The sequence below is a fragment of the Mus musculus genome, chromosome 14 (genome assembly GCF_000001635.26).
Source record: "Mus musculus strain C57BL/6J chromosome 14, GRCm38.p6 C57BL/6J".
NCBI classification, from domain to species: Eukaryota; Metazoa; Chordata; class Mammalia; order Rodentia; family Muridae; genus Mus; species Mus musculus.
In genome coordinates, this window is record NC_000080.6 from 66,171,304 (window position 1) to 66,199,148 (window position 27,845).

The 27,845-nt window shown below is 47.0% G+C and overlaps 1 protein-coding gene and 1 long non-coding RNA gene across 10 annotated transcripts in view; one reads left to right on the forward strand and one right to left on the reverse strand.

The window, feature by feature from the left end:
* The window catches only part of Ptk2b (PTK2 protein tyrosine kinase 2 beta), a 127,844-nt gene that overhangs the window by 18,047 nt on the left and 81,952 nt on the right, over positions 1-27,845 (reverse strand). For all 9 annotated transcript variants that reach the window (XM_017315926.2, XM_017315930.2, NM_172498.3 and 6 more), the window contains exons 3-18: positions 18,753-18,931; positions 18,271-18,358; positions 16,140-16,219; positions 7,528-7,590; positions 7,289-7,343; positions 6,733-6,873; positions 6,389-6,463; positions 5,760-5,861; positions 4,321-4,438; positions 3,870-3,909; positions 3,446-3,492; positions 2,535-2,585; positions 2,003-2,100; positions 1,173-1,257; positions 756-856; positions 380-495 (exon numbers count right to left, since the gene is read on the reverse strand). In XM_017315926.2, coding sequence (XP_017171415.1) covers positions 380-495; positions 756-856; positions 1,173-1,257; positions 2,003-2,100; positions 2,535-2,585; positions 3,446-3,492; positions 3,870-3,909; positions 4,321-4,438; positions 5,760-5,861; positions 6,389-6,463; positions 6,733-6,873; positions 7,289-7,343; positions 7,528-7,590; positions 16,140-16,219; positions 18,271-18,358; positions 18,753-18,931 — 1,439 coding nt within the window. The remainder of the gene's footprint in view (positions 1-379; positions 496-755; positions 857-1,172; positions 1,258-2,002; positions 2,101-2,534; positions 2,586-3,445; positions 3,493-3,869; positions 3,910-4,320; positions 4,439-5,759; positions 5,862-6,388; positions 6,464-6,732; positions 6,874-7,288; positions 7,344-7,527; positions 7,591-16,139; positions 16,220-18,270; positions 18,359-18,752; positions 18,932-27,845) is intronic.
* On the forward strand, positions 7,192-16,225 carry Gm52098. The gene is made up of 4 exons (XR_003951030.1): positions 7,192-7,406; positions 11,691-11,738; positions 13,481-13,602; positions 16,071-16,225. It is a non-coding gene; the product is annotated as a predicted gene, 52098 (long non-coding RNA).

Consider the following 27,845-nt stretch of genomic DNA (forward strand, 5'->3'; position numbering starts at 1 on the left):
AAAAGACCCTAGGAAGCTCCAGACACTTCTCTAGCCCACTTCCTTCTTCCTAGACTGTGTGTCATGCAGAGAGCAAAGTGGAGGAGCTGGAGCTCTGAGCCAGAGGGCAGCCCCCGCCCCCAGCACTTGCCAGGATGCAGCAGAAGGCACAGAGCTACAGTGAGACCTCAGACTTTGGACTTCCTCTCAGTATCCTTGGACCTTTCAAGTTTCCCGGTGAGGAAATGTTTCATGGAGACTATCTGAGTCTGGAGTACCCAGCACTCTCAGTTGCCAGGCACAGACCGGGCTGGGGGCCTGGCTTAGGACCATATCACTCTTAAATTCTATGCACTGTCTCCCTCTCGGGAACCAGGTTAAAGTCTCACACCCCTCCTACCTGTGCACACAGTTGATGCTCTCCAGATAGGCCATGGCTTTGCATATCTGTAGGGTGTACAGGACCAGAGTGGGTACCTTCAGGGAGTTTTTATTTCGTTCCAGGTAGTGTCCCAGCTGCAGGAAGAGATAGGACACCAGAATGACTTTCTGTCCCAGCATGGCACCAAGGCACCAGGCTACTGATAGCCACTGACCCTTCAATTCCCTTGAGGGGCAAATTCAAAGATGGTAATATGTTTCGGCAATTCCTCCACCTAATAGTTAAAGGAAAGACACTTAATAGGAAAAACCCTTTGCTGTAAATGCCTCCCATGCCTTGCTCCACCGCAGCCCGGTTGTCACATGAAGTCCCTTATCAAGGCCCCTGAGCTTACCTCCCCATAAGGATACAGTTCCATGATAATCCAGGTGGGTTCCTCTTCAATGATGCCAATCAGCTTCACGATGTGAGGGTGGTCAAGATTCTTCATGATCACTGAAGGAGGGCGAGGGAGATGAAGCAGGTTAAAGGTCATACAGAAAACACTTGGCTTTTCTCTCCCCAGTGCTGAGGAGCAAACAGGACCTTATGCATGCCAGGCAAGTGTTCCACCACCAACACAGCCTCCCCTCCTAGACACATAAAGAGAAACACAGTTTCCTGCCCCAGCTGTGGAACATGGGACAAGAGACCTTTTGCAATCAAGAGTGGGGGGTGGGGTCCCGTTGCTGCTCGGACTTCCTTCCCAGCCTCCCAGCTCCCATTCCGGGGGCTGGAGCATCTCAGGGGCCTCTCCCCAGGGGATGCCTACCTGCCTCACTCATGAACTTCTCCTTGTTGTCCTGGGTACAGTCTTTCTTACAGGTCTTGACGGCCACATTAATTTTTTCCCCTTTCTGCAATAGAAGTGTGTGTTCAGGGACCACAATGCTTTTCAGAAGAAGGTGTCTTCCCTTCAGTCTCAGCACAACCATCTCAGACTTGATTACCAGCCTAGGCAAACAATGTGGCTCCTGACTGGCACCTTCCCCCCCCCCCACTCCGCCCCCCCACTCCCTATTTTTTCTCCCTCTTTTCATGCTTTCTTTCTTATTTCCTTCCTTCCAGATCATTTGGTGTTAGACCTAGAAAGAGCTTCAGAGACCAGAATGCTCAATCCCTGTGTCCAGATGAGGACACAGCGTCACGTGATCTGCCCAAAGGCAAGCAGGTATGTGGCAGAACACACACAGGGCCTCCTTCTCTGTCGTTACTGTTGGCTTTCAACCATTCTGCTCTCCATGGGGTCTGCCTTCTCCAGCCTGCTGGCAGCCTAACCACATAGGCAAGGCTCACCTCAGCTTCAGCGACCTGAACATTGATTCCTGCTTCAGCCCTGGTCTAACCTCATCTTACCATCCTCCCTCCTCTACATTCTCCCACAAGCTTGAGACCGCGGTGTTTTTCCCCCACCCCCCAGTACACTGCTCCCCAATCTCAGGATTGACTCTCGTCCCCTTCACTTCTTGGGTGCTCCAGAAATAGTCCCATGCCATGTGAATGAGGACCCACTGTGTGTCAGCCAGCTGCTACCTCCAAACCCACTCCTCTCTCACTTCTCAGGCAGAAGAGAGGGACGTCAGATAAGAGTCTGAGACTCACGTGGTTCGTGTAGACACCTTCATAGACCTCCCCAAAGAAGCCTTCACCCAGAATGCGGTTAAGAACTACTTCTTCACGGGCAACACCGTACTGTGGACCTGCATAGAAAGAGAAGACGGGGTGGGGGTCACAGGGTCCAGAGTGCAGCTGGCCTCCCCAGGGGGACCTGAGGGTTCAACAGCAAAGATCCAAGGACATAGCTGGACTTGGCATCTAGATGGTTCCATCGTCTCAGCTTTAGAAAGATCTATTGTTCTGTTCCCCATTCCCTGGTCCCTGATCCCTTGGTCCTAGCTCCACATTCTTAAGGTCCTCACTGAAGCTACACAGACCCACACAAGGCCAATCTGTAACAGAATCTCAGGTCCCAAACCAAGGGTTCCTCCGTTTTTCTCTGAGCACATGAAAATGAGGATGAAGGAAGAACAGAAGGTTCTCCTGTGGTGTCCCATGAATACTCATGGTGTCACTTCCCAGGGCCCTGACTCTGGTCACCGTGGTGGAGGGATGACCAACCTCTTCAAGTACCCACCTCCTGGTCTTCGCAGGGTCTCATCGGGAATCTCCGCATAGATGTCTGACTCTGTAATGACAGAAAGGGGCCCAGCCCATGGGCTATGTGTCTTCACTGGGCACAGCCAGGAATTAAAGCATGGCTCCTGCCTAGGAAGCCAGGGCATCGAGGTGGGGGGTGGGCTCATGCAGGAGACTCCAGGCTCCTACACCAGGATTCAAGGAAGCCACACAGTCAGGGACACTTAGCTTAACCCGAGCTTATTCTCTCAGTGTTGTTAGTTTCAAATGACACATCACTTATTTTACTCTACCATTAACTTGATGTCTTCATCTCTCCCAAATCCACACGTCCCAGTCCTACCCTACAGTGTGACGTCTGGTGTCCTCCAGGACGCGATAAGAGTCAGATGACATCATGAGGAGAGAGGACTCTTATTAAAATCAGCTCTTAAAAGAAGACACTAGAGCTTGCTGTATCTACCATGTGGCCCCACAGCAAGGAGACCAACCTAAAGCCTTCTCCAGCCAGAATCTGCAGAGATGGGGCTTGCCAGCCTCCAGAACTCGGAGAAAGAAATGGCTGGTTTTGAGTCATTCAGTCTATTGTATTGTGTGTGCCGATACAGCTGACCAAGATCAAAACAGTACCGTGGTACAAATTATTCACACTTGTTATTACAACAAATGGTATTTTTTTTGAGCCATCATTGAGAAGCGATAGAGAAAGTAGTTACCACTGTGACTTAGAAGGCTCAGTAACATCGGCAGAGGAAACACAGGCCTCGGGCAAGCATGAAGGAGGAGCAGAGGCTGAGGGTTCAGTGAGCATGCGCCAAGCATGAAGGAGGAGCAGAGGCTGAGGGTTCAGTGAGCATGCGCCAAGCATGAAGGAGGAGCAGAGGCTGAGGGTTCAGTGAGCATGCTTACCTATGCTGCAGCTTTCTGAGAGGTGCGACCGCCGAGCCTCCAGGTTTCTGTAGGACAAGGTAAGAGGGCAGGAGCTAGCTGACCCCAGAGCCCTGAAACATCCCCCCTCAAGCAGCCCCACTCTGCCTCCATCCACACATCCATGATGGGCGGGATCTTTAAAAACAGCCAACCTGGCTATCAGTGAGCTGGGAGTGTAGTAGCCCAGGACTCCAAGGGGCAAGAGCTGAAGGAAAGACAGAAGCCTTCTTCTCAAGATAGCACCAGGTGGGACAGGGAATGTCCCATGGGTGTGAACTGGGAGGAAACACACACCCTAATGAAATGAAGAGACTCAAGCATTCTCTCAGAAACAAGGGAGGTGGTGGTGTTCCCTGCATAGTCTTCCAGCCCTGTGCCATAGAGGTATCTCTCTTGTACTCACAGTGTGGGGATCTGAGGCAGGCTGTTCCTCTTCTCACCATCTAAGGGAAAGTAGAGGAAGGTAGGGTTGGGGACAGGGACATATGGGTGAATGGATGGCAGGTGGAACACTGCATCTAAGGCCCCCTGTCAGCACCATGGTGGAAGCTGGAACTAGAACCCTTTTTGAAAACATCCTCCTGCCAACATCACGTGCTCCAGTCTTACCCATTTCCTGACTGGTCCCTAATCAGGATCACAGAGAACAGAACAGTTATAAGCTATCAAAGGCTCTGCTATGCCAGAGGCTGCAAACACAGCCCCTTGAGAAGTTACTTCCAGTAGCTGACCATCTAGAATAGACTTAGCACCTCCTCGCACTCTTAAAATCTTTGCTTCCACGTAAGGGCCAATGCCTGATCTTCCCTCTGCCTTCCACCTCTGGGCTAGTCTACATCCCACGAGAAACCCACCTTTCTTGGCATGCATGATGAGAGAGCCCTTATGTTCTCCTTGCAGCCTGCAGTAGCCATCTATGAGGTCAGCCATGTTCTCAGCCTCTGCCAGGGACGACGTTTTGATAGACAAGGACTGTAAAGAAGGGGCCAGCCAATGGTGAGAAAGCAGAGCTGGGCTAGAGTACCTTCCCCAGGGAGGAAGAAAGGGCTGCAGGACCCGGCCCACCTCTGTGGGACTCCACCCACTCATGTGTCGTTAGAGACAGCCACCAGAGGGCGCACTGTCCGTCCCTCCTGCTGGCTACCTAGTGATCTTTGTTGCAAGGCCAGGTCTGGCTCTCTGATCTTTGAGCAAATAGCAAGATGCTTTGTATTTGGTGGGCGCTCATTGTGTACAGGCCAAAACTGAGAATTGGGAGGTGGACAGAATTGGGGGCTAAGTGCATGCTGCTAAGAGAAGAGAAACAAATGTTTGGTGGTCTGAGGTCTCTCCCCTACTTCTAATTACAAAAGAGCCCCGTGTCCCTTAGATCTTGATTTCTAAACTATTGCTTATTCACTAAGTGTTAGACTTCTGCTATACATGTACCTTATTTTCAGTCACCTCTACCTATCCTAAAACGTTTTCTACTTCTTTCTTGATATTAAAGAAATAATTTTCCTCCAAATTTCCTTAAATCTTACCATTAGCATAGTGTGGATATGGATACCTTGTTTGGATAATGGGTGGAGTTTTATTTTGGTTTATACTTATTGTACTGGCTAGTTTTGTGTCAACTTGACACAGCTGGAGTTACCACAGAGAAAGGAGCTTCAGTTGAGGAAATGCCTCCATGAGATACAACTGTAAGGCATTTTCTCAATTAGTGATCAAGGGGGAAGGGCCCCTTGTGGGTGGGACCATCTCTGGGCTGGCAGTCTTGGATTCTATAAGAGAGCAGGCTGAGCAAGCCAGAGGAGGCAAGCTAGTAAGGAACATCCCTCCATGGCCTCTGCATCAGCTCCTGCTTCCTGACCTGCCTGAGTTCCAGTCCTGACTTCCTTTGGTGATGAACAGCAGTATGGAAGTGTAAGCCAAATAAACCCTTTCCTCCCCAACTTGCTTCTTGGTCATGATGTTTGTGCAGGAATAGAAACCCTGACTAAGACATTTATTTATTGTTGGCTGCAGGAGAGAGGCCACAAAGTCGCCACTGTATAAATGTGGAGACCAGAGGAAAATTCTCTCCAGGTCATTTCTTTCCTTCCAGTACATGGGCTGGGTGTCAGGGTGACAGTGGGGACTGAACTCTGATTATTGAGTTTGGTGTTAGCCTCCTCTCTCTTGCCAGTCCTGGATACATGTTGCTTAACAAGATCTGTTAACAGAGAACCCCTAGTCCCTCCCAGACTTGGACAGCTTGGCTTGAATAAATCTCATCCACAGAGCTCCCAGGTACCCCAGAAATGCTCACCTGGGGGGCACCCTCGATGCCCAGCTGCAGGACTGCCTGGGTCTCTTCCAATGGGAGGCACCTGATGGATTTGATCTGCTTAAACTCGGCCAGGCAGGTGGGCTGTGAAGGAAGCAGGGAAGACTGAAGACCAATTATCCTCAGGATCTGACCAAGGAAACTGGTCAAGATGAGGGTGAAGATGAGGGGTGCGGAATCTCTCTTGAGGATGGAGAGAATATCGCTGGCAAGTCTGTCTCAGAAACCAAAGATGCTCAGGTTGCAGAAGAAAAAGGGGAGAAAGGTGCTCTTGCCAAGATTGTATGTCAGGTTGGGGGGTAGAGCCAGAGCTGGACCCAGGTTCCCAGGAAGTCACTAGCTTGTTTTATGCACCACAAGAATATCTACGGCATCCTCTCGCTCCCCACTCCACTTTGTGCACCAGCATCACGGCAAATAAGGAACCACCTGACCCTCGCTGCTATCCCCGGATCCTCTCAACAAATCTACACCCAGGTCAGACCCTATAAAGTCTCTGCCCTGGGCAATGGGGCAGAGAAGAGATGATGGGAGGATAGAAGAAGAGGCAGGGAGGAGGAAAGAGACCTGAGCCGGAGCTGGACTGAGGCTCACTCTTGGGCTCTCTCTACCTTTGTATCTTGACTTGTCAGCTGACGGATGCCTTTAGGGCCGATGACCAGGTCCACAGTAATGTTCCATCCTTGCTGGAATAAAAGGAGAAAGGGCACCGTTTACCACACTGCCCAGCTCCTAAAAAAAATCTCATTAACGTAAACAAACGCCACCATCTCTCTAGCCCTTCTTCCATTCTAAACTCCACCATACAGCTCACCTCTTCCCATCTCTTTTCTCTCCCTGATCACCTTCCTCTTTCCCCTCCCCCACACCATGCATTGCCCCCCCCCCCCCCCGGGGTTCCATCCCAGAGGCCTGGAGTTCATGCAGGGTGAGGGTAAGAGGAACAGGCCATTACAATGAGTTCGCAGCGGTAGGTCTCCTGGTCAATGTTGGCAAAGCCCGCTAGGGTATTGAAGAATTTCATGACACACTCTTCCTCCCGGAGTGATGCATACTGCTGGAAGGTCTGCTGGATCATCTTCCGGAACTGCTTGGGCTGAGCAGAGGATGGGGAGTACAGGGTCAACTCAGCTTCCTGTTTAGATCTTATAGAAAGGCTGCCTACCGCTACAACTTGGCTCCCAGGGTCTCCGCCACGACAGATACTGAGCTGAAGATAGTCCCTAAAGCTCAGGACCACCTCCACAGAAGCACACGCTAACCCTTTTGAAGGAAGGTGGGTGGCATGGAATCCCACCACCCAGGTCATGAAAGGAATCAGGCCTCGAAGGCAGTTGTGAGCCAGGTGCACCTCATCCTGATTCCCAGGCCTGGAGGGCCTATCACGTGCATCTGCTGTCTTCTGTGAGGTAGCCTCAGGCTATAGATCCTCTTCTCTGGACTCTCTAGCTCTTGTCCCAAACCCACATCGAACAGGGCTCCCTGGGCTCCTTGATCTCTGCTTCCCTCACCTTTAAGTTTTCCTGCATCTGCTTTGGGAAAAACAGGTCCAGACCGACTTCTTTTCTGAAAGAAGGAAAACAGAAGCCACATTTGATACACGCTGAACTTCTGACCAACCAAAAGGAGGTGAGAGGGCCTGGAGACCAGGGAACTGAGCCCTAGGGCCCCTGGGGAGATGGGCAGGTGAACCAGACAGCGGGACACTGGGGGAGGGGTGGGGGAAATGCATGTCTGACACAAAACTTACTCCAGGAGTTCAAAGTTGGACTTTTTGTCCAGTGCATTGTGGGGCATGTCCTTGAAGAATCTCCTGGGGAGAGAGAGGGAGAGATGGGATGGAGAAGAGGGCCGAGAGCTGAAGGCTGAAGCCTACGAGTGCGGCACCCAACATCCATGTGCTGGCCTATGAGCATCTGTCTCTACCAGATGTAGGGAGCAGCGAGGATGGGTGGGGTAACAAGACTCGAAGAGCAATGAAACCAGATATTTATGAAACCACGAGGAAAGGGGAAGCCAGTGAGCTGAGTTCCCCGGAGATTCCCCGTGCTTTAGGGCTCTAGTCCTTGGATTTCTCAGATGTGTAGCTGAGAGAGAAAACAGCAGCTCTGTAGGCATCAGCAAAAACAAACAGTCCTTAGGCTCAGATTACAATGGTGCTTGCCACCAAACCTGAGGAACTTTGACCTCCTCACACACTGTGACACGTGTTCCCCCCTCTCTCTCCCTCTCCCTTATCCCCCCCTCACACACACACACACACACACACACACACACACACACACACACACACACACCAGACCATCGTCTGCATTTGTTTTGTTTCCACTGTTTGACACAGGAAAAGAAGTGACACAAAGTAAGAATGAGAATGAGAACACAACATGACAGGAGCCTCCATATTGAATGTGTTTCAAACACCACTGGATAGAATGGAGTAAGGCAAAAAAAAAAAAAAAAATTAAAGTTTTTTTTTTCTTATTCAATCAAAAAGGGACACATTCGACTGAGGATAGTGTGGTAGGGACAGTTCATGACTACTTGAGGGATATTATTAAATTCTAGTTAACGATATTGGAATATACCTCTATTCTATCTACTTCCAAGCCAAGAGAAAAGGGTAGAAAGTCTTAAACCATATCAAATGAACGGAAGCCAGGAGATGAAACCAAGAATATGGTTTTACCTGGACTCTCAGCCTGCGGCAGGAATGTCAAAGTCTAAGGCTAGCCTGAACTATAGAGTGAACATGGGTTACAAGGTCCCTGTCTCAAAACTAAACTGAACTAAAAGAAAATCTACAGTCACGCTGTGTGTTTTATTTCCTAAACACATTTCAAGTGTGCCTTGCATGGGTCTAAGTGTCCTCAAATGGGGGCAACTTGGCACTATCCCCCTGTAGCCTGAAACCCTTATCTACATCTGGAGGTGCTTTTGGTTGCTCCACATGCTGACAGCAGCATCTAGAGATGTACACTACAGTGTGTACCCAGGAAAGCCCCATCTTGACAAGGAGTTACCCATCCCTAAACGTCCCTAAGTAGGAGAGAACTTGGAAAACGCAGAGCCATGGCTCTTTCCTTCTGCCCCTTCTCTCTGCTGGGTTTTGGAAATAGCGATGCCAGGAAAGAGGAATGAGCCTCTGTAGGGCAGGTCTGCAGACGTGAAATCACAGGATGAATGATAGCTCCGGGAGCAGGTTCAACTAGGAGCTCTAAGGGGCCTGTCTAGGGTGCTTCATCACCCACCCAAAGCACCCTGTGGTTAAGTTCTCCAAGATCAGTCATGGCAGCTTTAGAAGTTCCCCCAAGCCAGTGCTATCTGCTTCTTATGACATTTCTAGAAAACCTCAGAGCAAGCCTTCCCAGGACTGTTCTAGTCAGTGTGGTTGTCCATATTCCCTCCAGGACTGAGTGAGCTATGACACATGTCCTGGGTAACTGCACACACTGGCTTCCCTTACACAAATGGCCTTGTTTTAACAGCACAAATATTGGAACAGAACTAAAAAAAGGGGAATTTAGTCCTTTGTGAGTTACCAAGTGTGGTGGTTTGAATGAGAATGGTCCCCAGTTGGTGGACCTGTTTGGGAAGGATTGGGAGGTGTGGCTTTGTTGGGGGATGGCTTTGAGGTTTCAGAAGACTCTCAACATTCCCAGTGGATCAGAATGTGAGCTGTCAGCTGCTCCTTCCTTCTGCCACCATTAACTTAACTATAAACCCTTTGAAATTGTGACCCAAATTAAATGATTTCTTTTATAGATTGTCTTGATCATGGCATTTTATCACAGCAATAGGAAAAAAAAAAAGTTGGTACCCAGAGTGGAGTCAGTACTGTTATGATGCACCTGACCGTGCTGGTTTTTGGGGGAGGAATGTGGAAGACTTTGGAACTTTTAGCTAGGAAAGCAGTTGACTCCTTTAAGTAAGGCTTAATGGGCCATCCTAGCACAGGCTTGGAAGAAAATAGTGCTCAGAGCAATGTGAACCATGGAAGAGCCATTCAAGAGGTTTCAGAGGAGATCACTATTGGACACACGGCTCTATATCATTCTTGTGATATTTTAACAACAACAACAACAAAATATGAGGCTGCTGACTTCTCTTGTCCTTAGAATCTGCCTGATGCTAAATTAAAAAGTGTTGGAATAGTTTTCTTGGTGGAGGAGAGTCCAAGACAGCCTAATATTGATTCTGTCCCATGGTTGGTAATAAATCAATAACAGAGGAAATTTTTTTTTTTTTGCAAATGTGATTCAACAGGCCAGGCTCTATCCACATGGGCAGTCAAACATAGCAGTGTCATCCACATGATCCTAGATTTCAAGTCAGAATGGATACATGAGTAAAGGGACCATGGAGTCTTCCTCTATGGTTGAGGAGAGCCCCTGAGGGCAGGTGTGTGGCAAGGGAGTCCCTACATGAAGCTACTGAGTGAAGCTAAGCCTGGATTGCTCTGGCGATCCCAACGCAAAGGAGGTGCTGGAACCATAAGACCCTGCCAAGAAGAGCTACATACAGGGAGTGGAAGCATCCCGAGAGGGAGAAGCATGGTGCAGTCAGCAGAAAAAGAATAGAGCAGTGGTTCTCAACCTGTGGGTCGCGACCCCCTTGGGGGTTGTAGATCAGATCCCCTGCATACCAGATATTCATGGCTGTAGCAAAATTACAGTTATGAAGTAGCAACAAAATAATGTTATGGTTGGGGGTCCCCACAACATAAGGAACTGTATTAAAGGGTTGCAGCATCAGGGAGGTTGAGAACCCCTGGGGTGGCGCCATCTCAGTCCTCTGACTTTAGACATGGAGCAAGAAGACCCAGAGATTGCCCTGTGAGTTTTCAGTCTTGCGCTGGCCCAGTCTTTTCTCACTGTGTCTTCTCTTCTCCCATTTTGAATTGTAATGTATATTCTGTCCTCTTGTATGTTGGAAGTATGCAGCCTGCCTTTTTTTTTTTTTAATTTCATACATGGTTACAGTTTAAGAGATTGCCTTGAGTCTCAGCAGAAGACTTTAGACTTTTAAACAGTGTTGAAACTGAAAGACTACCAGGGCTTTTGCAGTTAGACTAGATGCATTTTGCATTACGATCCCACAAGTTTGTGGGGGACCAGGGAGTAGAATGTGGTGGAATGGCCCCCCATAGGCTCATATGTTTGACTATTCCAGTTGGCGGGCTGTTGGGAAGAGGAGGCAGGGCTTTGTTGGATGAAGTGAGCCTTTGGGGGTGAGCTTTGAGATTTCAAAGTATTCAAAAACATCTAAGACATCAATTCATTGACGTTTTTGTTTACCAGGGTAGACAGAACCAACCACACAGTCTAGCATGTGCGTGAGGTGAGTGAGGGGCAGAAAAGGCCTTCAATGATGGAGAGACTCTCGGGCCGAACAATCATTTCCTTAAAGACGTGCTTCCCCAGACCTGCTTTAAAGTTCCCTCTGCAGATAAAGCTAGGCAGGTAGCACCGACTTACACACCTTAAAGAAGTTGCCCAAATATGGGAGCCTTTACCTTCCCACACCCAACCACTTTTATAATGTTAAATGTGAGAAGAGACCTAAGCTCCATGCTCTGCCGCACAGCGTGATGACGGAAGCTAACAACAATTTCATATTTCAAAAGCAACAGAAGCAGATGTGTCAATCAAAAACGAAACTTTAAAATAGACTTTTTTTCTCAGGCTGAAGAGGGGAACCATAAGAGGTGCCAGTTGTTTGGACTGCCTCTAGTACCCATAGGTTCTCTCCAGGCCGAGCCTGCAATTCTGAGAAGCAAACACTAGATGGCAGCAGTCTATGGGCGGGTGCAGACTCCTAACCGATCCACACCCAATCCCCAGAACTAAGGAAAATAAAGACATGCAAAATCCTCTTGGCAGTAATAAAATGTTAACTTGTTGCCAACATTTACAGGTTAACCACAAGGTCAAATTCCTTCCTGATTTTCTGAAGCAAAGCAAGGTGAGTATTCTTTCTCTAATCCTAGCCTTGTCAGTCACTTCTGAACAAGCCCTGGGTAACACATTCACTATGATTCTTTGGCCCAGAAAGTTCTGTTGTCTCACTGGCTAAGGGAAATATTCCTGGTTCCATCTGGTCAAAGAAGATAAGTTACTTGGTCCTTCTGACTAACTCTAGCATATGGCCCATGCACTTCATAGTTTACTGTGCAATAGGGAACAAGAAAAAGAAACTTACTCTAAGTACTACCATTTCATTTTTAAAAACTGAGTTCAAGATCCCAGGCCCTAGAGGACTTGGGGACTTCCCTATAGTTGACCTGTTTCTCAAGGACAACTTCTTCATCTGCTGACAGGGTCAAACAAGTTCACGTTCCCAGGCCTAGGAATGAACACCTATCCCACTTCTCCAAATGTTTTCTTAATGCTCTGTTAACTGGTAAAGAATACAGAAATTGCTGTTATCTAAATCAAGGTGCCTATGTTGTAAAAACATATAATCAATTGCCTGTTATGCCCTAATTAACTGCACGAGGCTGACCTACTCCTTTCTCCACACATCTCTCTGAGCTCCAGACCCAATGTCTAGGAGAATGAATTAAGGACCTTGAAGCCAGGTACCCTGGATATGGCCCAGTCTCCATGGGTACTCCCTTGCTTAACCCATAATGTCAAAATACAATTGCAAGACACAAACTAACACTGCATCGCTCCTAGCTCCCCCTTGCTTTGTGTTCCCATCCTTTAAAAATGTTGTACAATCTCCCTTCAGGGTTACGGTTCAGATCCTGAACTGGCCACCTTCCTGAGCACTCAGAAAATAAAGCTTTCATTTTTAAGCTTCCACATCTGAAGTATATTTTCTTGGCTTCCACCCTGGACCCAACAGTAGAATGCTTACACAAAGTGATGTGTTTGGCATCTATAAAGAACCCTTCGATAAATAATAAATAAGTATCAATTAGCTATCATCCCAACTATGTGATTCCCTGGGAAAGGCAAAACCGTAATAATAAAAAGGTTGGTGGTGGCCGGGGAGGGCGAGACAAACAATAGATGTTCACAGTAGTGAAACTTCTGCATGACGTTTGGCCACACTCGTGGAATGTGTGACACTCAGGTGAACCTTGATGTGAACTGTGGACTTTGCGTGATCCTGGTGCATCTGTGGATATTCATTCACCATAAGAACTTCACTGCTCTTGAGGGATATTCACAATAGGGGAAACTCTGTGTGTGTGTGTGTGTGTGTGTGTGTGTGTGTGTGTGTGTGTGTGTGTTTGCTGGGCCCAGGATCCATGGGAAACCTCTGTGCCTTCTGCTAACTTTTGCTGTGAACCTAAAACTTCTCTAAAAACAAAACAAAACAAAACAAAACAAACAAAAACGAGTAAACTGAGCCCAAGGGGGTCTGCCTCAGTGCTAGAGGGCTTGCCTCGAGCACACAAAATCCTGTACCACAGATATAATTAAGAGTGATATGAAAAGGCCCTCACCCTCCCACTTGGCACAGGGACAGAGGGAGACTGCCTGCTCTCCCTTGAACATCTTTCTTCCGTTCTGGTCACCCCTTTGCTGCCTGTCAGGGCCTGTGACCTCCTCCTCCTGGTCTTTCTCCCTCTCTTCAGGATAGTCCAGATCTCAGACCCCTTATAGAATCAATGAATAAAGAACTAATTCTAGGACACTTTGTTATTGTTCGCAGGACTCTAAATATATTAACTAACTCACTCTTCCCAACAGCCCTCCAAGATGGTTACTGCTAACATCATCCTTATTTTCAAGATAAAGAAATTAAGGCACAGAGGGACTATGTAACTTGTCAAGAACAGCACAGCAAATGAAGACTCAGCATTCCTGTCCAGGTACCCCGCTTTAGACCCTCTGTTCTTCCCAGTCAGCCCAATTCTTCTCAACAGGAACCAGTCCCCTGAGGTCTGATGTCACCAGTCCCCTGAGGTCTGATGTCACCAGTCCCCTGAGGTCTGATGTCACCAGTCCCCTGAGGTCTGATGTCACCAGTCCCCTGAGGTCTGACATCACCAGTCTCCTGTCTTATGTGCACATTGTGCTTCTTTAAACCAGGAAAGGATATGTTATTTTTTTTCTGGTGATGTCATTTATCTGTAGGCAGGTTATGCAATCCTTGATGTTGGTAGAAGGAGGCCAATTGCCCATGAGTTTAAGTAAAGAACCATAGGTCTAGAAGATTCTGCCTTATGGTCTGATTTTCAAAAACCTGTCTGACTCTTGGTAAGAATTAGTAATAACCTCATTTTAAAAGTCCACTCACCCCATCACCATGTAAGCTGTGAATTCTACGTTGTCCACTTGAAACTCACTGGGCCTAGAAGCCTAGTAGGTTTACATAGGTGTTTTCCACATACCCACTGGAATACCACAGCCCTGGCCCTCAGAGTTAGAGCCTGATTCTTTCTCAGGCTCAGGATATCACCAGAATGGCAGGATGTTGGATCATGAAACAGTGTGAGTTTGGGGACAACCCTGAGGTGATTAAGGAACAGACTCTAGCACACTATGCCCTCTTGATGAGACTATAGAGACCAGTTCAGACACCTCTCTGATTGTCTAACTCAATGTGACTATAGAGGCCAGTTCAGATACTTCTCTGGTTGTCTAACCCTTGAGTGCCAAGCTTGGTACTTGGACTGTAACCAATATCAGTTTGAGGATGGTTGAAGGGTGTAAGAATATGAAGTCATTTGCCAGCAGATCTGGACCAGGTGGCTTACTGGAGTCTCAGAATAACACCACAGTCTAGCATGAGCTCCACAAATATCAAGCTCAATAGATCTGCTTTTTAGCATTGTCTCATTTCTGAGAGGAAGCCTGTAACATCTGGTTCAAGCTTCATGACTACAGCAGACACAGAAGACAGACAAGGACACATATAACAAACTTCATAGGTTCTCTGGTACACTGTCTATGAGCACCCAAGATGGCAGACCCTATACTGGGTACTATTAGGTCCTTGCTTTTGTGGGACCAGCTGCCACTAACTGTAAGGAAATGAGGTGTCCTTAACAAGCCAACAATCTCAGATACTCAAATCAAAATGGAACCTTCACCTTCCGGCTGTACAATCCCCACCATGGACCCCAACAACCTCTCTCTAAGCCCCACCCCCCAGTTCCATGGAAGAGTCAGCAGAGTTCCGTTTTCAGTCAATGTGGATGGATGTCATGGGTAGAGTCAAAAATCCCCCAGAATGACACTTTGGGCCAAACAGAAGTAACACTTGGCAACACTCCTTGAAAGTCTTTCAGCAATTCTGACCAGGCTAACTGCCTCTAAACCACCTCAGAGGCTAGCTAAAAGTTCATCTTCTAAGGTCTTGTAGACCACAGGACCAAGGGTGGGGTTGGGACGCTAGTGTTTCTACCTCCCAGGTAACCACAATGTGTGCTCAGATGTTGAAGCTGCTTTTACACTGATGGGGCCGCACAACAGGGAAGGGAGGTTTGACCAGGGGGTGGCTGATCAAACTGAAGGTATTGTGGCCTTGGTCAAGACCAGGCTAAGCACATAGGTTTAGCCACAGGGTCCTCTTCTGTCTCAAATGGCAATGGGATACAACAGCAAAGGGTAAGGCCTGGCTTCTTAGACTGTCCTGTCTCACTCTAACGATGTCATTCTAATGATGTCATCAGCCTGCCATCAAAATGGTCATTGCTTCCACTATCTCATTCCCAGCCATGGCTTTTGCCCCACATTTCCTGGTCTGGAATGCCCAGTTCCCCAACCTAACTCCACCCACTATCTGCTAGCTGAAATCTTTCACTTCCTTCCAGGAACAGTTCAACTTTACTTTTGGTCACCTTCTCCTAGTAGAAGACTGTTTGAGACACACCCATTCTGTCTCTAATTATAATTAACGGCATACATGCCATCTCCAAACACTGCAAACTGATTTGATGGTGTGCTAACCTAGGTACAAACTGAGTACGTACCTCTTGGAGCTTGGGATGCAGCCATGGGCAGCCCAGACTGAGATCCCTACCTTTGAGTGGTTTCCTAAACCCAGGCTAGAGTTCTAGAAACATCTCTGAATCACTGAGTAACAGCAGCAGTGATGGGGGGGTCAGAGAGACAGGCAGCTTAGAAATGAGGGCAGGAACAGGCAATGGTGGGTGGAAACAGGCAATGGGTGGGTGGGTGGGGGGTTGGGACAAGCCATAGGTGGGAAGAGACCAGGTAGAGTGGGAGTGGCTCTTCTCCCTTGTCTACCATAAAGACTAGACAGTGAGCCCTTCAGGTTATTAGCCTCCTCTCCTCCTCTTTCTGTCTCTCACATGCCTACTTCACTTCCTAGAAGAGGGACAAGCCAACAAGTCCAAAGCCAGCGCCCAGCTTTCCCAGAAGAGGGCGCGCAGTGACCTACCTGAGCTCCAGACAGCCCAGCTGCAGAGCCATGCCTTCACTGACCTTGCTGGCGTAGCGTTGCATGTAGTCATTCCGGAGCTGATGGGAGAAAGGTCAAGGATCAGACTCATGCCCTCACTTTTGCTTCCTGGAGCAGAGGCCCTGGGAGGTAAACACAGTGATGCTTACAGGGCTTGGTCTCTTCTGTACAGTATTGGTGGGCTGAATGAGAATGGCCCCTATAGGCTTGTAAATTTAGATGCCTAGTTCCCTTTTGGAGGAACTGTTTGGGAAGGATTAGGAGCTATGGCCTAGTGGGAGGAAGTGTGTCACTGGAAGCAAGCTTTGATGTTTCAAAAGTCTAGAATACTCCCAGTATCTGCCTATCTATCAGTCTCCCTCTCCCTCTCCCTCTCCCTCTCCCTCTCTCCCTCTCTCCCTTCCTCTCCCTCTCCCTCTCTCCCTCTCTCCCCCCCCCCTCTTGCTCAGCCTCTTCCCTACAGATAAGGATATAAGCTCTCAGCCACAGCCCTAGCACCATGCCTGCTGGCCTACTGCCACACTCGCCACCATAATAGTCAAACTTACCCTCTGAACCATAAACCTAATGTCTTTCTTCAGTACGTTCCCTTGGTCATGATGCCTCTTTACGGCAATAGAAAAGTAATGAAGACAGTATCCCACCATGGAGAAGCATTTCGTGCCTTTCTCCCATGGCCATTTTTTTTTTGATAGAATAAAACTGAAGCCGGTCTAATGGTTAGGCCTGTAATCTCAGCTACTCCACATGATAAGCAGGAGGATTATAGGCTCAAGGTATCTTTGGGCTACATGAGTTTGTTAAGGCCAGCGTAATCAGCTTAATGAGATACTTTTGAGCCAAGGTGGTGGCTTGTGCCTTTCATCCCAGTTCTTGCGAGGCAGATGGATCTCTTTGAGCTCCAGCTTGGTCTATACAGCCAGCTCCAGGAGAACCAGGGCTACATAGAGAGACCCTTTCTCAAAAAAAAAAAAAAAAAAAGAAAGAAAGAAAAGAAAAGAAAAAAAGAAAAAAATGGGGCAGGGCTGGAGAGATGGCTTAGGGGTTAGGAGCTCTGACTGCTCTTCCAGAGGTCCTGGGACCAATCCCCAGCAACCACATGGTGGCTCACAACCATCTGTAATGGGATCTGATGCCTTCTTCTGGTGTGTGTGAAGACACTAAATAAATAAATAAATCTTTGAAAAAGACTAAAATGGAGGCACTGCAAGAAGAAAAATGGCTGAGGATTTGGTTTAGTGGGGGAATATTTGCCTTGAATTCAGTCCTTATTATTGTAAGTAAAATAAGAAAGAAAGAGAGATGAAGGAAGGAAGGAAGGGAGGGAGGGAGGGAGGGAGGGAGGGAGGGAGGGAGGGAGGGAGGGAGGGAGGAAAGGAAAGGAAAGGAAAGGAAAGAAGGAAGGAAAGAATGAAGATAGGAAGGAAGATTTGGGAGAAGAATTAGCGATTTATCCAAGCCAATGTTGTTAAGCAGTTATAAATGTCACTCAGAGTCCACAAAATATCTGGGCTGATGTCTGGCCCAGACATCAGAAAGGGAAGTGCAAAGACAGAACGAAAGCGATGGCGCCCGATGGTTGGCACTGCTTTAGAGCTTCCTCTGTGGAGGAGCTGTGGCAGCTACGTGTTTAGCCTGCAGGTGTGTGAGAGGGGCTCAGGCAGCTCAAGAGAGCCAGCTGGCACACCTTTGAAAGTTCTGTGAGCTAGCAGGTGCCACACTGATGGCTTGAAAGAGGCCACAACAGGAGTATTTACACCATGGGAAGTGGTAAGAACTACAACTTGTTCTTCCTCGGGCCAATTTGCCAGTACTCTGCCATGAATGGACGTCACTTGGTCCCTGTGACAACTCTCTTTACCGCTCTAAACTTAAAGAGGAGAAAGCAAACTCATGCAAATGAAGTCCTTGGGAATACCAGGATGGTCAGTGGCAGGAAACCACACCTCGGTGCCTGAGCACCAACCTGCTTTTCCTGCTTCACAGGTACACAGCCACACAGATGGGAGATAGGAGCATAAGAAACAGCCTGGGGGTGGGGAGGGGAAGCCTTCTAGAAGGCTGGCCTTTATCTTTCCATCTCCCCTGAAGACAGTGGGGTGCTTTTCACCTGTTGATAAAAGTACAGCAATGTGGTCCTGTCTTCTTTCAGGCTCTCCATGAAGTCTTCCGGCAAGTAGCGGATTTGAAGGTCATACCTGTATCAAGACAGACTCTGGTTGACACTGGGAAGCTGAATTCCCAAGAGAGCAGTAAGACTCACAGGGCCAAAGCTCCTCTACCCTCAGCATGCAAGGGCCATCCATGAGGCTTTTGGCACAGATACTAGTTTCCTTACCTCAAAGACCCGCCCTTGGCCTGGGCTCTCCTTCCTTCCCGCCCTCTGCTCCCTCTTACCATAGCACCAACAGCATCTGGTCTGGAACTGTAACCTAGATACTGTCCTGAAATGAGGATTCTCTATGGAAGCCAGGTTAGACCTCAAAACTATTCTCATCCGGACGGGTGGGAGGACTAAGTCTAGAAAGCCACTCCAGTTTTCTAGAAGATTCCGAGCCTCGGGCATGCTTGAAGGGAGGATGACATTCCTACCTCCACTCAGCTTCCACGTGTAGACATTCATACTTGTCCTGCACTTCGCCCACGGTCATCTGTGGGTGCAGCCAGTGGATCTCGTCTGACTTCATGTGCTTCAGCCTCAGCCCATAGCATTCAGCCAGCTGGATGTTGGGCCCTATTCGCCCACTCAGGAGGATGGAGGTGATGATCTCCTAGGGAGGAGACAGGAGGGCTAAGGGTCAGGGATGCACCCCTGCTGGGCTCTCACAGGCTCCCCATGAACATCCCCTAATCCTGTGTGGCAGTCTGTCTTGGCTATTATTTATTTCTGATTCTCTGACAGTGAGCACAGGCCCTGGGACACAGTGTGCTCTGCCCGGTGAATGAACAATTTGGCAGAATGAGACAGACATAGAGGAAGTGGGAGGAGGTAGCAGAAGCGAGGACAAGATGCAGAGGCTGAGAGCACAGTTCAAAAACAATTAATACCAGCTGGGCATGTGCCCTGTGAAAAGCCCCTTCTGGATAGTTTCCAGTCTAGCCAGCAGGATGCAGTACAGGACTAAGATCTGCCAGGTCTTCTCCACACATGACTGCACAGAGTCCACGTGACTCAGGGAAGCAAGCAGGTGTTACCACTGCGTTATTGTTGGTAAGTAAGCTGATGCCAGGACTAAGCTGGGATGGTGAGCCCTGGACACCAATGTTTTGCTTTGCCAAGCTGACTTGGGGCATGGCAGAGCTGGAGAAGATGGAAGCATGAGGCTGACCTTAAGGGACAGACCCACGAAAAGATGATCTTAGGAGAGCTGACAGGAAGGCACTAGCCTCTGTGTTCTGCTCTTGGGGTTTTCTTTTTCTTTTACCCACAGTTTCAGCAGGTCCCACACCCACAGACCAGTGCCCCCACTTCTTGGCCCAGACACAGGCCAGCCTGATTAATATGAATGTCAACTGCAAGGCTTCCCAGAAGCCCACCAGAAAGCCCTGACTAGCCCAACTTAGCTGCTGGTAATCACATTTCTCCCTTGGGTCCACATAGAGTGAGTGAGCTGAGTCCACTCCTGGCAGAGCAGAGTTCCCTGGATGCAGATTTAAAACCTCACTGACACTGACCCTTCTGAACTAGGAGTCTGAAATGCATGGATACCCAACCTACATCAGCCTACCCGAGACGGCAGGCTGGCCAGGAAGAGGAGGGAGGCTTTATTGTTTAGACTGTATGTTTTTTTATTTTTTTTAAACATGCCTCCCAAGAAGTTGTCTAAGTTAGCAAGCAAAATGCAATTAATTCCATAATTGGAAATAGAAGCAAGCATGTTGCTTTTTTCTCTCTTCTAGGAAAATGTCAAGACTAATATTTAAGTAATGCTGGTTTAAAATAATGTCCAATTAACGTCTTGTTCCAGATGCCTCCTTTCAATTCTCTTGAACTTCCATACAACTCTCTTTCCTACAAAGAAAGACAATGGCTCTCAGAGAAGCCCACTACCGCTCTGTGAGATGCATGGTGTGGGGTGGGGGATGTGGGGACCAGAGTACAGACCAGCAATCTAATATCATCTCTGAAATCAGAACGAAGGCTGAAGGTGAAGGAAGTGATCTACAGTGGCTCCAGAGAGAGAAGCCTGGACGAGAATGTAAGGCCTACCTTATGAAGCAGGCAGGTCTGCCACTGTCTCTACCCACTTCTGCTCCTGACCTCCTGCTCATCTCTACCCACCTGGTCACCCTGATATTTTACCCAGAATCTCTCATGTCTCCACTGAGTCCTACTTGCAGTTCCCACCTCTGGTGCTGAAGTGTAGAGCCTACCTCTTACCAAACTGAAACCTATTAGCTGAGCACTTCATTTTGTAGTAGTTAGGAACCCTGACTGAGGTAGAACTGAAAATCTCAGTTAAGTTATGCAAAAATAAGTTCAGGAGCACAAGAGCCCTCTTTGCATTCCCAGCCTGCTTCAGCGAAGAGATGCTGCCATTCTTCAGCTTTCCTTTAAGGTGATCTATGTATGTACACACACACACACACACACACACACACACACACACACACACACACACACTGTTGTGTGTGTGTATGTGTGTGTAACATGTTAAAAATGTATAAATTTTAGCAATTCAGTACTGACACATAAATACCCTCTTGAGACCTACTTACTGATTAAAACAGATGTTTTCCACATCTTTAGATGATTCTTTGTCCGGGTCAACCCTTGTGACTAACTCCTTTTCCCCTCTCGTTGTTTTAATGAATTTTCCTATTCTACAATTTCATATGCATGAAATACTAGGTATTATATAGCTCAGGATGTTCTTGGCCTTACAGTCCTCCTGCCTCAGCCTCCCAAGGGCTAGGATTACAAGTAGGTATCATGACACCCTGGCAAAGTTGCTTGCTTGCTTGCTTTGTTACACTGGGAATTGAACCTAGGGCTTTGTATATAGTAGACAAGTGCTCTGCCACTGACCTACACCCCAGCTTTGTTGCTCCTTTTTGGAGATGAATAATAGTCTTCTGTATCAACAAACCATAATATGTTTATTTAGCCCTCTGATTCTAGAAACCTAAGGCATTTATGTTTTTTTTGTTTTTTGTTTTTGTTTTTGTTTTTACTGTCGTGAACATTTGAAAATTAATGAAAAGTGTTTCTTATATAAATAATAAACTGGTGTTTGCTTGCAATTAATCCAAAGGAGTAGAATTACTGGGTCAAGGGTCATGGACTTTGTAAAAACCTGCCAGGGCTGGAGAGGTGGCCTGGGGACTAAGAGTGGTTATTGAAGACAGAATTGAAGTTGGTTCTCTCCATTTCTTTTCTTCATTTTTAAATTACTTCTTTGATAATTTGTGCATACATGCCTTCAGATCCAGGTCCAGCTTTTCCAAAAGCTTTTCCTAAAAGCTTCAGATCTAGGCTTTTCCTAATAAATGAGGACGCAATAGCTTCTGAGCGAAGTGATTTTTGTGAAAATTACGTTAGTTAACTCTTTGGGATGTTGCTTGGCTCCAGGTTAATACTCTTTTTCTTTTAATGAGCATACCTTAACACAGCAGTCTCTTACAGGATCCCATTTAAACTGTATTATAAAAAACACAATTTTGTTTTGTTCTTGTATCTTTTTTTATACCTGCCCCTCCCCACCCCTCACACACCCTTATCTCTTTCCTTTTCTTGTAAGTGCTGATGGGCCAAGGGTCAGAACGGTAAGGCCAAGGAGCTGGCATTAGCAGCCAGCCCAGGGACACAAAGAACTGAATGAGGGTGAAATTAGTTCCCTACAGGGGAGCTTAGCAAAGGGAGACCTGTATTGAAAAGAATGGACCCCTTCTAACAGTTCGGGAAAGTATTCAATCCACGGAGAGGAGAGAGCTAGAGCAGACCATGCAACAAGGGATTGTTTTGAAGTTGTGGTTCGTGTGACTGACACTGAAGGGGAGAGGGCTTGAGTTTTGAGTTGATTCTACTAACGGGCTTAACGAGCAATGCCATGTCAGAGTGGCTTCCAAGCCAAGCCTGAGTTTTAGTTTCCAAGCGCCATACTTCCGGAAAAGGGTCCAAGGCCCTTGTAGAAATAGATGATTCCAGGGCTGAGAGGAAGACAGATAGCACTAGGTGAGTCTGTAACATCGATTTGGACCAGAAACCAATGGCTGGAGTATGATGGGCATCCCTGACTACTTCACTCCATCATCCTGAAGCGCTTCCACGAGGTAAGGCAGGCATAGCTCAAGCCATACATTTCTTTCCTGAGGATGAATGTGGATGGTGCTGGAGACAGACAGCCTCACTGAACGGCACTGTTACCTTCCACCCACGTGACCGGACTGATTTACTGAGGTTGGATTATAGAGGACTTGGCTGGTCTTTGTCCTTGGTTCCAAATCTTGGGATTTTCCAGGAGGTAGAACTAGCTTTGTTATTCTTGTTCGGTTTTAACATATGGGGGACCCACAGTTTCAGAAGCATGGGGGAAGCGGGGGGCACTGGTCAATCACATATTGGTTTTCAGTTTGTAAAGACCAGCTAGCTATGTTCTTGGAGAGCTGCAACTTAGAGCCTGAGAGTCAGCCCAAGCTTGGGGCTGCGGGGTGGTAGAAATCAAGTTGGTCCATGCAGCCAAAGAGTTCACTCATCATCAACCATGCCTTATTTCCTTTTGAAAGCTCTAATATATCTGAATCAGGATGTTCACCTGAGTCTTGGTGATGTGCATTGCTTTGCCTAGCAGGTGATGGATCTTGATACAGAAGTTTCCTGTCTAGGAGTCTCCCAGAAGTCCTGTATGCTTCTTAGGTACCAATTTGTATCCACTAGGATAAAACTACAGCATCAAGTCGTGTACTTTCCCAGTTCTTGGACTTGTTCTAGTAATTCATTGAGCCTGAGGAGGAAGTGGGAACTACTAATTCATAGTAAAAGTGTGGGTGACTCAGGATCTGAGGGAAAGGGTGTCTGATGAACTGGGCCCTTAACCTGTGAAGTCTGTTAACGGTACAGCTGAGGGAAATACATTGTGTCAGAACTTGGAGGGAGGCAAGCTATGTCCACCCTTCAGACATGGCTGGGAGAAATGAATGTGAGGCTCATAACCACACAGAAAGAGTATCAACACCGTATCATGCAAACTAATGTGTGACCATGCACTTCAGAAATAGGGACGAGAGCACAGAGCAGGATCTGAACTGAAAGCTGTCTCCCTGTTACGGTGCCAGAAGGCATCATGCAAGCTTTCGAAGCAGGCCTCCCTAAGGGTGCACACAAACCCTGTTGGTAAACAATAGCTTTCTCACTGGACCTAACGGTCATCCCAGTAAGAGGGAAATCATGCCCGATACTAGAAACCTAGTCAGCTCTCTGGAGTTAGTAAAGCCATGGAGTTTAGAGGAGAATCTATAATCCACTCATCACTAAACCAGCATAACCCCTCAACTGCATTCTAAGTATGTAACCCTATACCCACACAGAAGCAGAGTCCTCACCCCTCCTCAAGGAAACTCCTCTTTGCAACAAATGGAAACCATTACAGAAAACTTCAGCTAATCAAAATGAAGAAGGTGGAGCCCAGTCCCAATGGATACGTTCACAACACAAGTCCTGCACCTAAGGCGCAGGCATCTCTATGGAGGAAGGGGCAAAGGAAGAGCCAGAGGAACGGGGAGTTTATTGTGACGTTTTGCCTCCTGGAAATGTCAGAAGTTACACTCATGAAGTCTCATCAACATGGTTGCACAAACAGGACATGAACAAAGCTGACACCCATGGATATGATAAAATTAAAGGGGGGAGAATCTCAAGAGGCCACAACCCAAGACAAGACAAGACAAGACAAGACAAGACAAGACAAGACAAGACAAGACAAACTTCAGGCAACTAAGGAGTGCTGAGAACAGCGGAACAGTCTTCCCCAGGGAAGAGAACACCATCGGTTATCCAATACAAAATGGTCAGCCCTGAAACCATACGCACGAATAACATTATACAGACTGAGCAGGTCGTATGTATATATTTAAGAACACACACACAAAACAACAACAATTAAAGAAAAAGAGGCCATGAATTTGAAAGAGAGCAAAGTGGGGTTCATGGGAGGAGGAAAAGGAAGGGGAAAATGATATAATTACCTCAAAATATAAGATATATATTAAAAAAAATTAGGCTGTGAATCTAGTTCTGACAAGAAAGGTCTTCTAACAGGATGACAAGCTTCCTGGGCCACAGTGTCCCCTGTGATTGTCTACCCTTGCCCTATCAAGCTACAGTGGTTCTGTATTCAAAGCATCAGCCCCCATCTGCCATGTGCACACTGTGAAGAGTGATGGGGCCACAGCTCCAGTGCGCACACCCCCTCCCTCCAGCCATGCAGAAGTCTGTGTGTCAAGAGAATGGCTTCCATTAGGGGGCTCACCTGCTCTTCTGCCTCCAGCCCTGCCTCCCTTGATTGCTCACCCATGCACACAGCAGGGGCAGCAGTGTTGGTGCTCAACCCCAGCTCACCAGCTGCCACAGTCAGTCTTTCTTTCTCTATTAATAAAGCACTCCTTAAAAATGACAGTACATGAGGTTCCCCTACTCACTCAATTGCCATATGTAACCTGAGTTTTTACCAAGTGCTGTCTCTTTAGATAAGCCCAGGGTTCTTTTTGCTCCAGGAAGACCTCACCTTCTTCCCCTACCAAGGCTTCCAGTGCTGAAGGGTGGGTCTTCTAGCTGCCTTGAGTTACAGTCTAGACTCAAAAAGACTTCTGGTACTTTCTTGAAAATGTCTGTATTCCTCCAATTTTCCTTTCCTCTAGATTCATGTTGATTTATTCAAATCGTTAAATAGTATGAAGATTCTAGAAGGCTCCCCTCCCATCTTTGACCTTTTCACTTGTAGGTCAGAAACAAAGAAGGATTATCTCTACCTAGCTTGTCCCCACACCCACATACACTAGGTGAGGACTTTTCAGCTGGTGGTAGACCACATTTAAGAAAGTAGTCTCATGAGGTGACATCATCTAGTGATGTCATAGCTGTCACGACTTGTATATTTACTTTCTAATGTTCATTTATATCTGTGTGGTGTGCATGCATGTATGTCCTCATATCCACATGTGTGTAGGTACATGTGGAGATAAGAAGTTTATGCCAGGTGTCTTCCAGAAGACATTCTCCCTCTTCATATGTTGAGGCAGGGTCTCTCACTTGAACCCAGCACTCACTGATTTTGCTGGTCTATCTGGCCAGCTTGCTCTGAAGACACCATGTCTCAGTCCCCAGAGTGGGGGCTCACAGGTGTGCTCTGTGCCCACCAGCTTTGACGTAGGTGCTGGGAGTCTGAGCTCTAGTCCTCATGCTTGTCTGGAGAAGAGACAAGCAAGGGTTCCTCCACAGGGTTCAAGGGCATAGCCCTACCCACACCTTCATCTTGGCTTCCTAGATTTCAGAGCCACAAGGCGATGCATTTCTGTAGTCTTCAGCCACACTACAGGGGGTATTTTGTTAAGACTCCTAGGTATTTAATAAAGACATTGGCAAAATAGGTCTAAAACAACTGTCTGTGTCTGATCTTGGATCAGATGGACACATACACTCTTTGAGTTCTAATCAGTGATTGGTTGAGGATTCCAAAAACTGTGTCCTGCCTCAAAAAGAATCTTCCCGTGATAACTCTCCAAGAGACACCAGTGCAGGCTTACGTTTATTTCCAGTTATTTTTAATTGACAGACTAAGGTGTTTTGACGTATGACACATAACTGTGACTGGCCTGCCTTATGTACATTCCAAGTACATTAAGAGCTCAGACAATGCTTGGTACACATTAGCTATTCAATAAATAGTAGTTATGATGGCACCATAGGTAATGATGAGATAGCTTGGGTGGATGTGGATGCTACCAGGAACAGAAAGAAGATTATAAATAATAAAAATTATCCCAGGATGATCAGGCCACACCTAGAGCTGATCTGGCCATACCTGCCCTCTGGAAGAAATAGTCCAGAGGAAAATGACTTCATTCTGCCCAGAGCACAGAACTGTAAGAGTTTTATGGCATAAGCATTAAGCCCAACACAGCTGTGTCTTCATTACCTTTTTTGTTCTACATGGAGACAGAACTTCGAAAAGGAAGAATAAAAAGATTTTGAGACAGTAACATGCGTCTTATCTTTAACTGACTTGGAGCATAGGGGTTGTCTTCAAAAATAAAAATACTCTGTTAAATATAGACCTGTTCTATTCAAATTTCTGATTGTTAATATGCCACAAGGAAGAGCTCTTAATGCTAAGATGAGCTTCAGGAGGAAGAAAGAATAAGAAAAAGCAGATAGGAAAGTACCAGGCAGGTTAATGTACTTTTTTACAAAAATAAAATAAAATAAAATAAAAGTTCCCCGCTACTCTGATACCTTTTAAAGTAATGACTTTATAATACATTGTGAAGTTGGCTTGGGGGATGGGTCACATGCCTTGCTTCAGAATGAACAACGGAAGAGTGTCATTGGCTGTGGGGGATGGATCTAGAGTATTTACATTTGCTATAGTGCCTAATAATCTGCATTAGTGAGTCTGATCAGGGTGCTGTTGACATTTGGGGCATGTGCTGGCTAGCTTTATGTTAACTTGATACAAGCTAGAGTCACTGGAGAGGAAGGAGCCTCAAATGAGATAATGCTTCTATAAGACTGGGCTGTAAGCAAGCCTGTAGGGCATGGCTAAATTAGTGATTGACGTGGGAAAGCCCAGCCTATTATGGGTGGTGCCATTCCTGGGTTAGTGTTTCTAGAGCCTATAAAAAAAAAAAAAAGTAGACTAGGCAAGCCATGATGACCAAACCTGTAAACAGCACCCTCCATGGCCTCTGCATCAGCTCTTCCCTCCAGGTTCTTGCCCTGTTTGAATTCCTGCCCAGACATCCTTCATGATGGACTACAATGTGGAAGCACAAGCCAAATAAACCCCTTTCTTCTCAACTTGCTTTTGGTCATGGTGTTTTGTCATATCAATAGTGACACTAACTATAACGGGGCAAAAAGATTCTTTGTTGCATGTGGCCATTTAACACCCAGGGCCACTGAAGTTCAATCTTCATGTCCAAGTCTTGGTGTCAACAGCATAGTAGAATTCTAACTAGTCTCTAGAAAGAGGGCTTCAAGAGATTAAGATCTGGATAGCCGGTAGAGATGGAGAGCAGGCAGGTGAGCAGGAGAGTGTTACAGAAGACTGTATATCACATTCAAAACTTGGGTACCATTGAAGTTAACATCATAAGCTAAGGAATAGGATGTGGTTATCTAGGAAATGACAAAGTTACACTGGAGGAAGTCTCAATAGCAGTGTGTGTCCTGTCTTCCACAGGACCAGAGTTAGGTTCCCAGCACTCATGTCAGGTGACTCGATCCACTGTAACTCCAGCTCCAGGGGGTTCAATGCTTTTTTTTCTGGCATCTGCAGGCACCTATACACAAACCTAGCATACCTTCACACAGATGAAAAAACAAACACATAACTAAAAATAAATCTTTTTTTTTTTTTAAGTGACAAGGCACCATATCTCTGACAGCCTCACAGGAAATCAGATGCAGGGCAGGGCAGCACACAGGCTTTTTGGTAACTGAGACCCTTAGCAATGGGGGGAAATGAC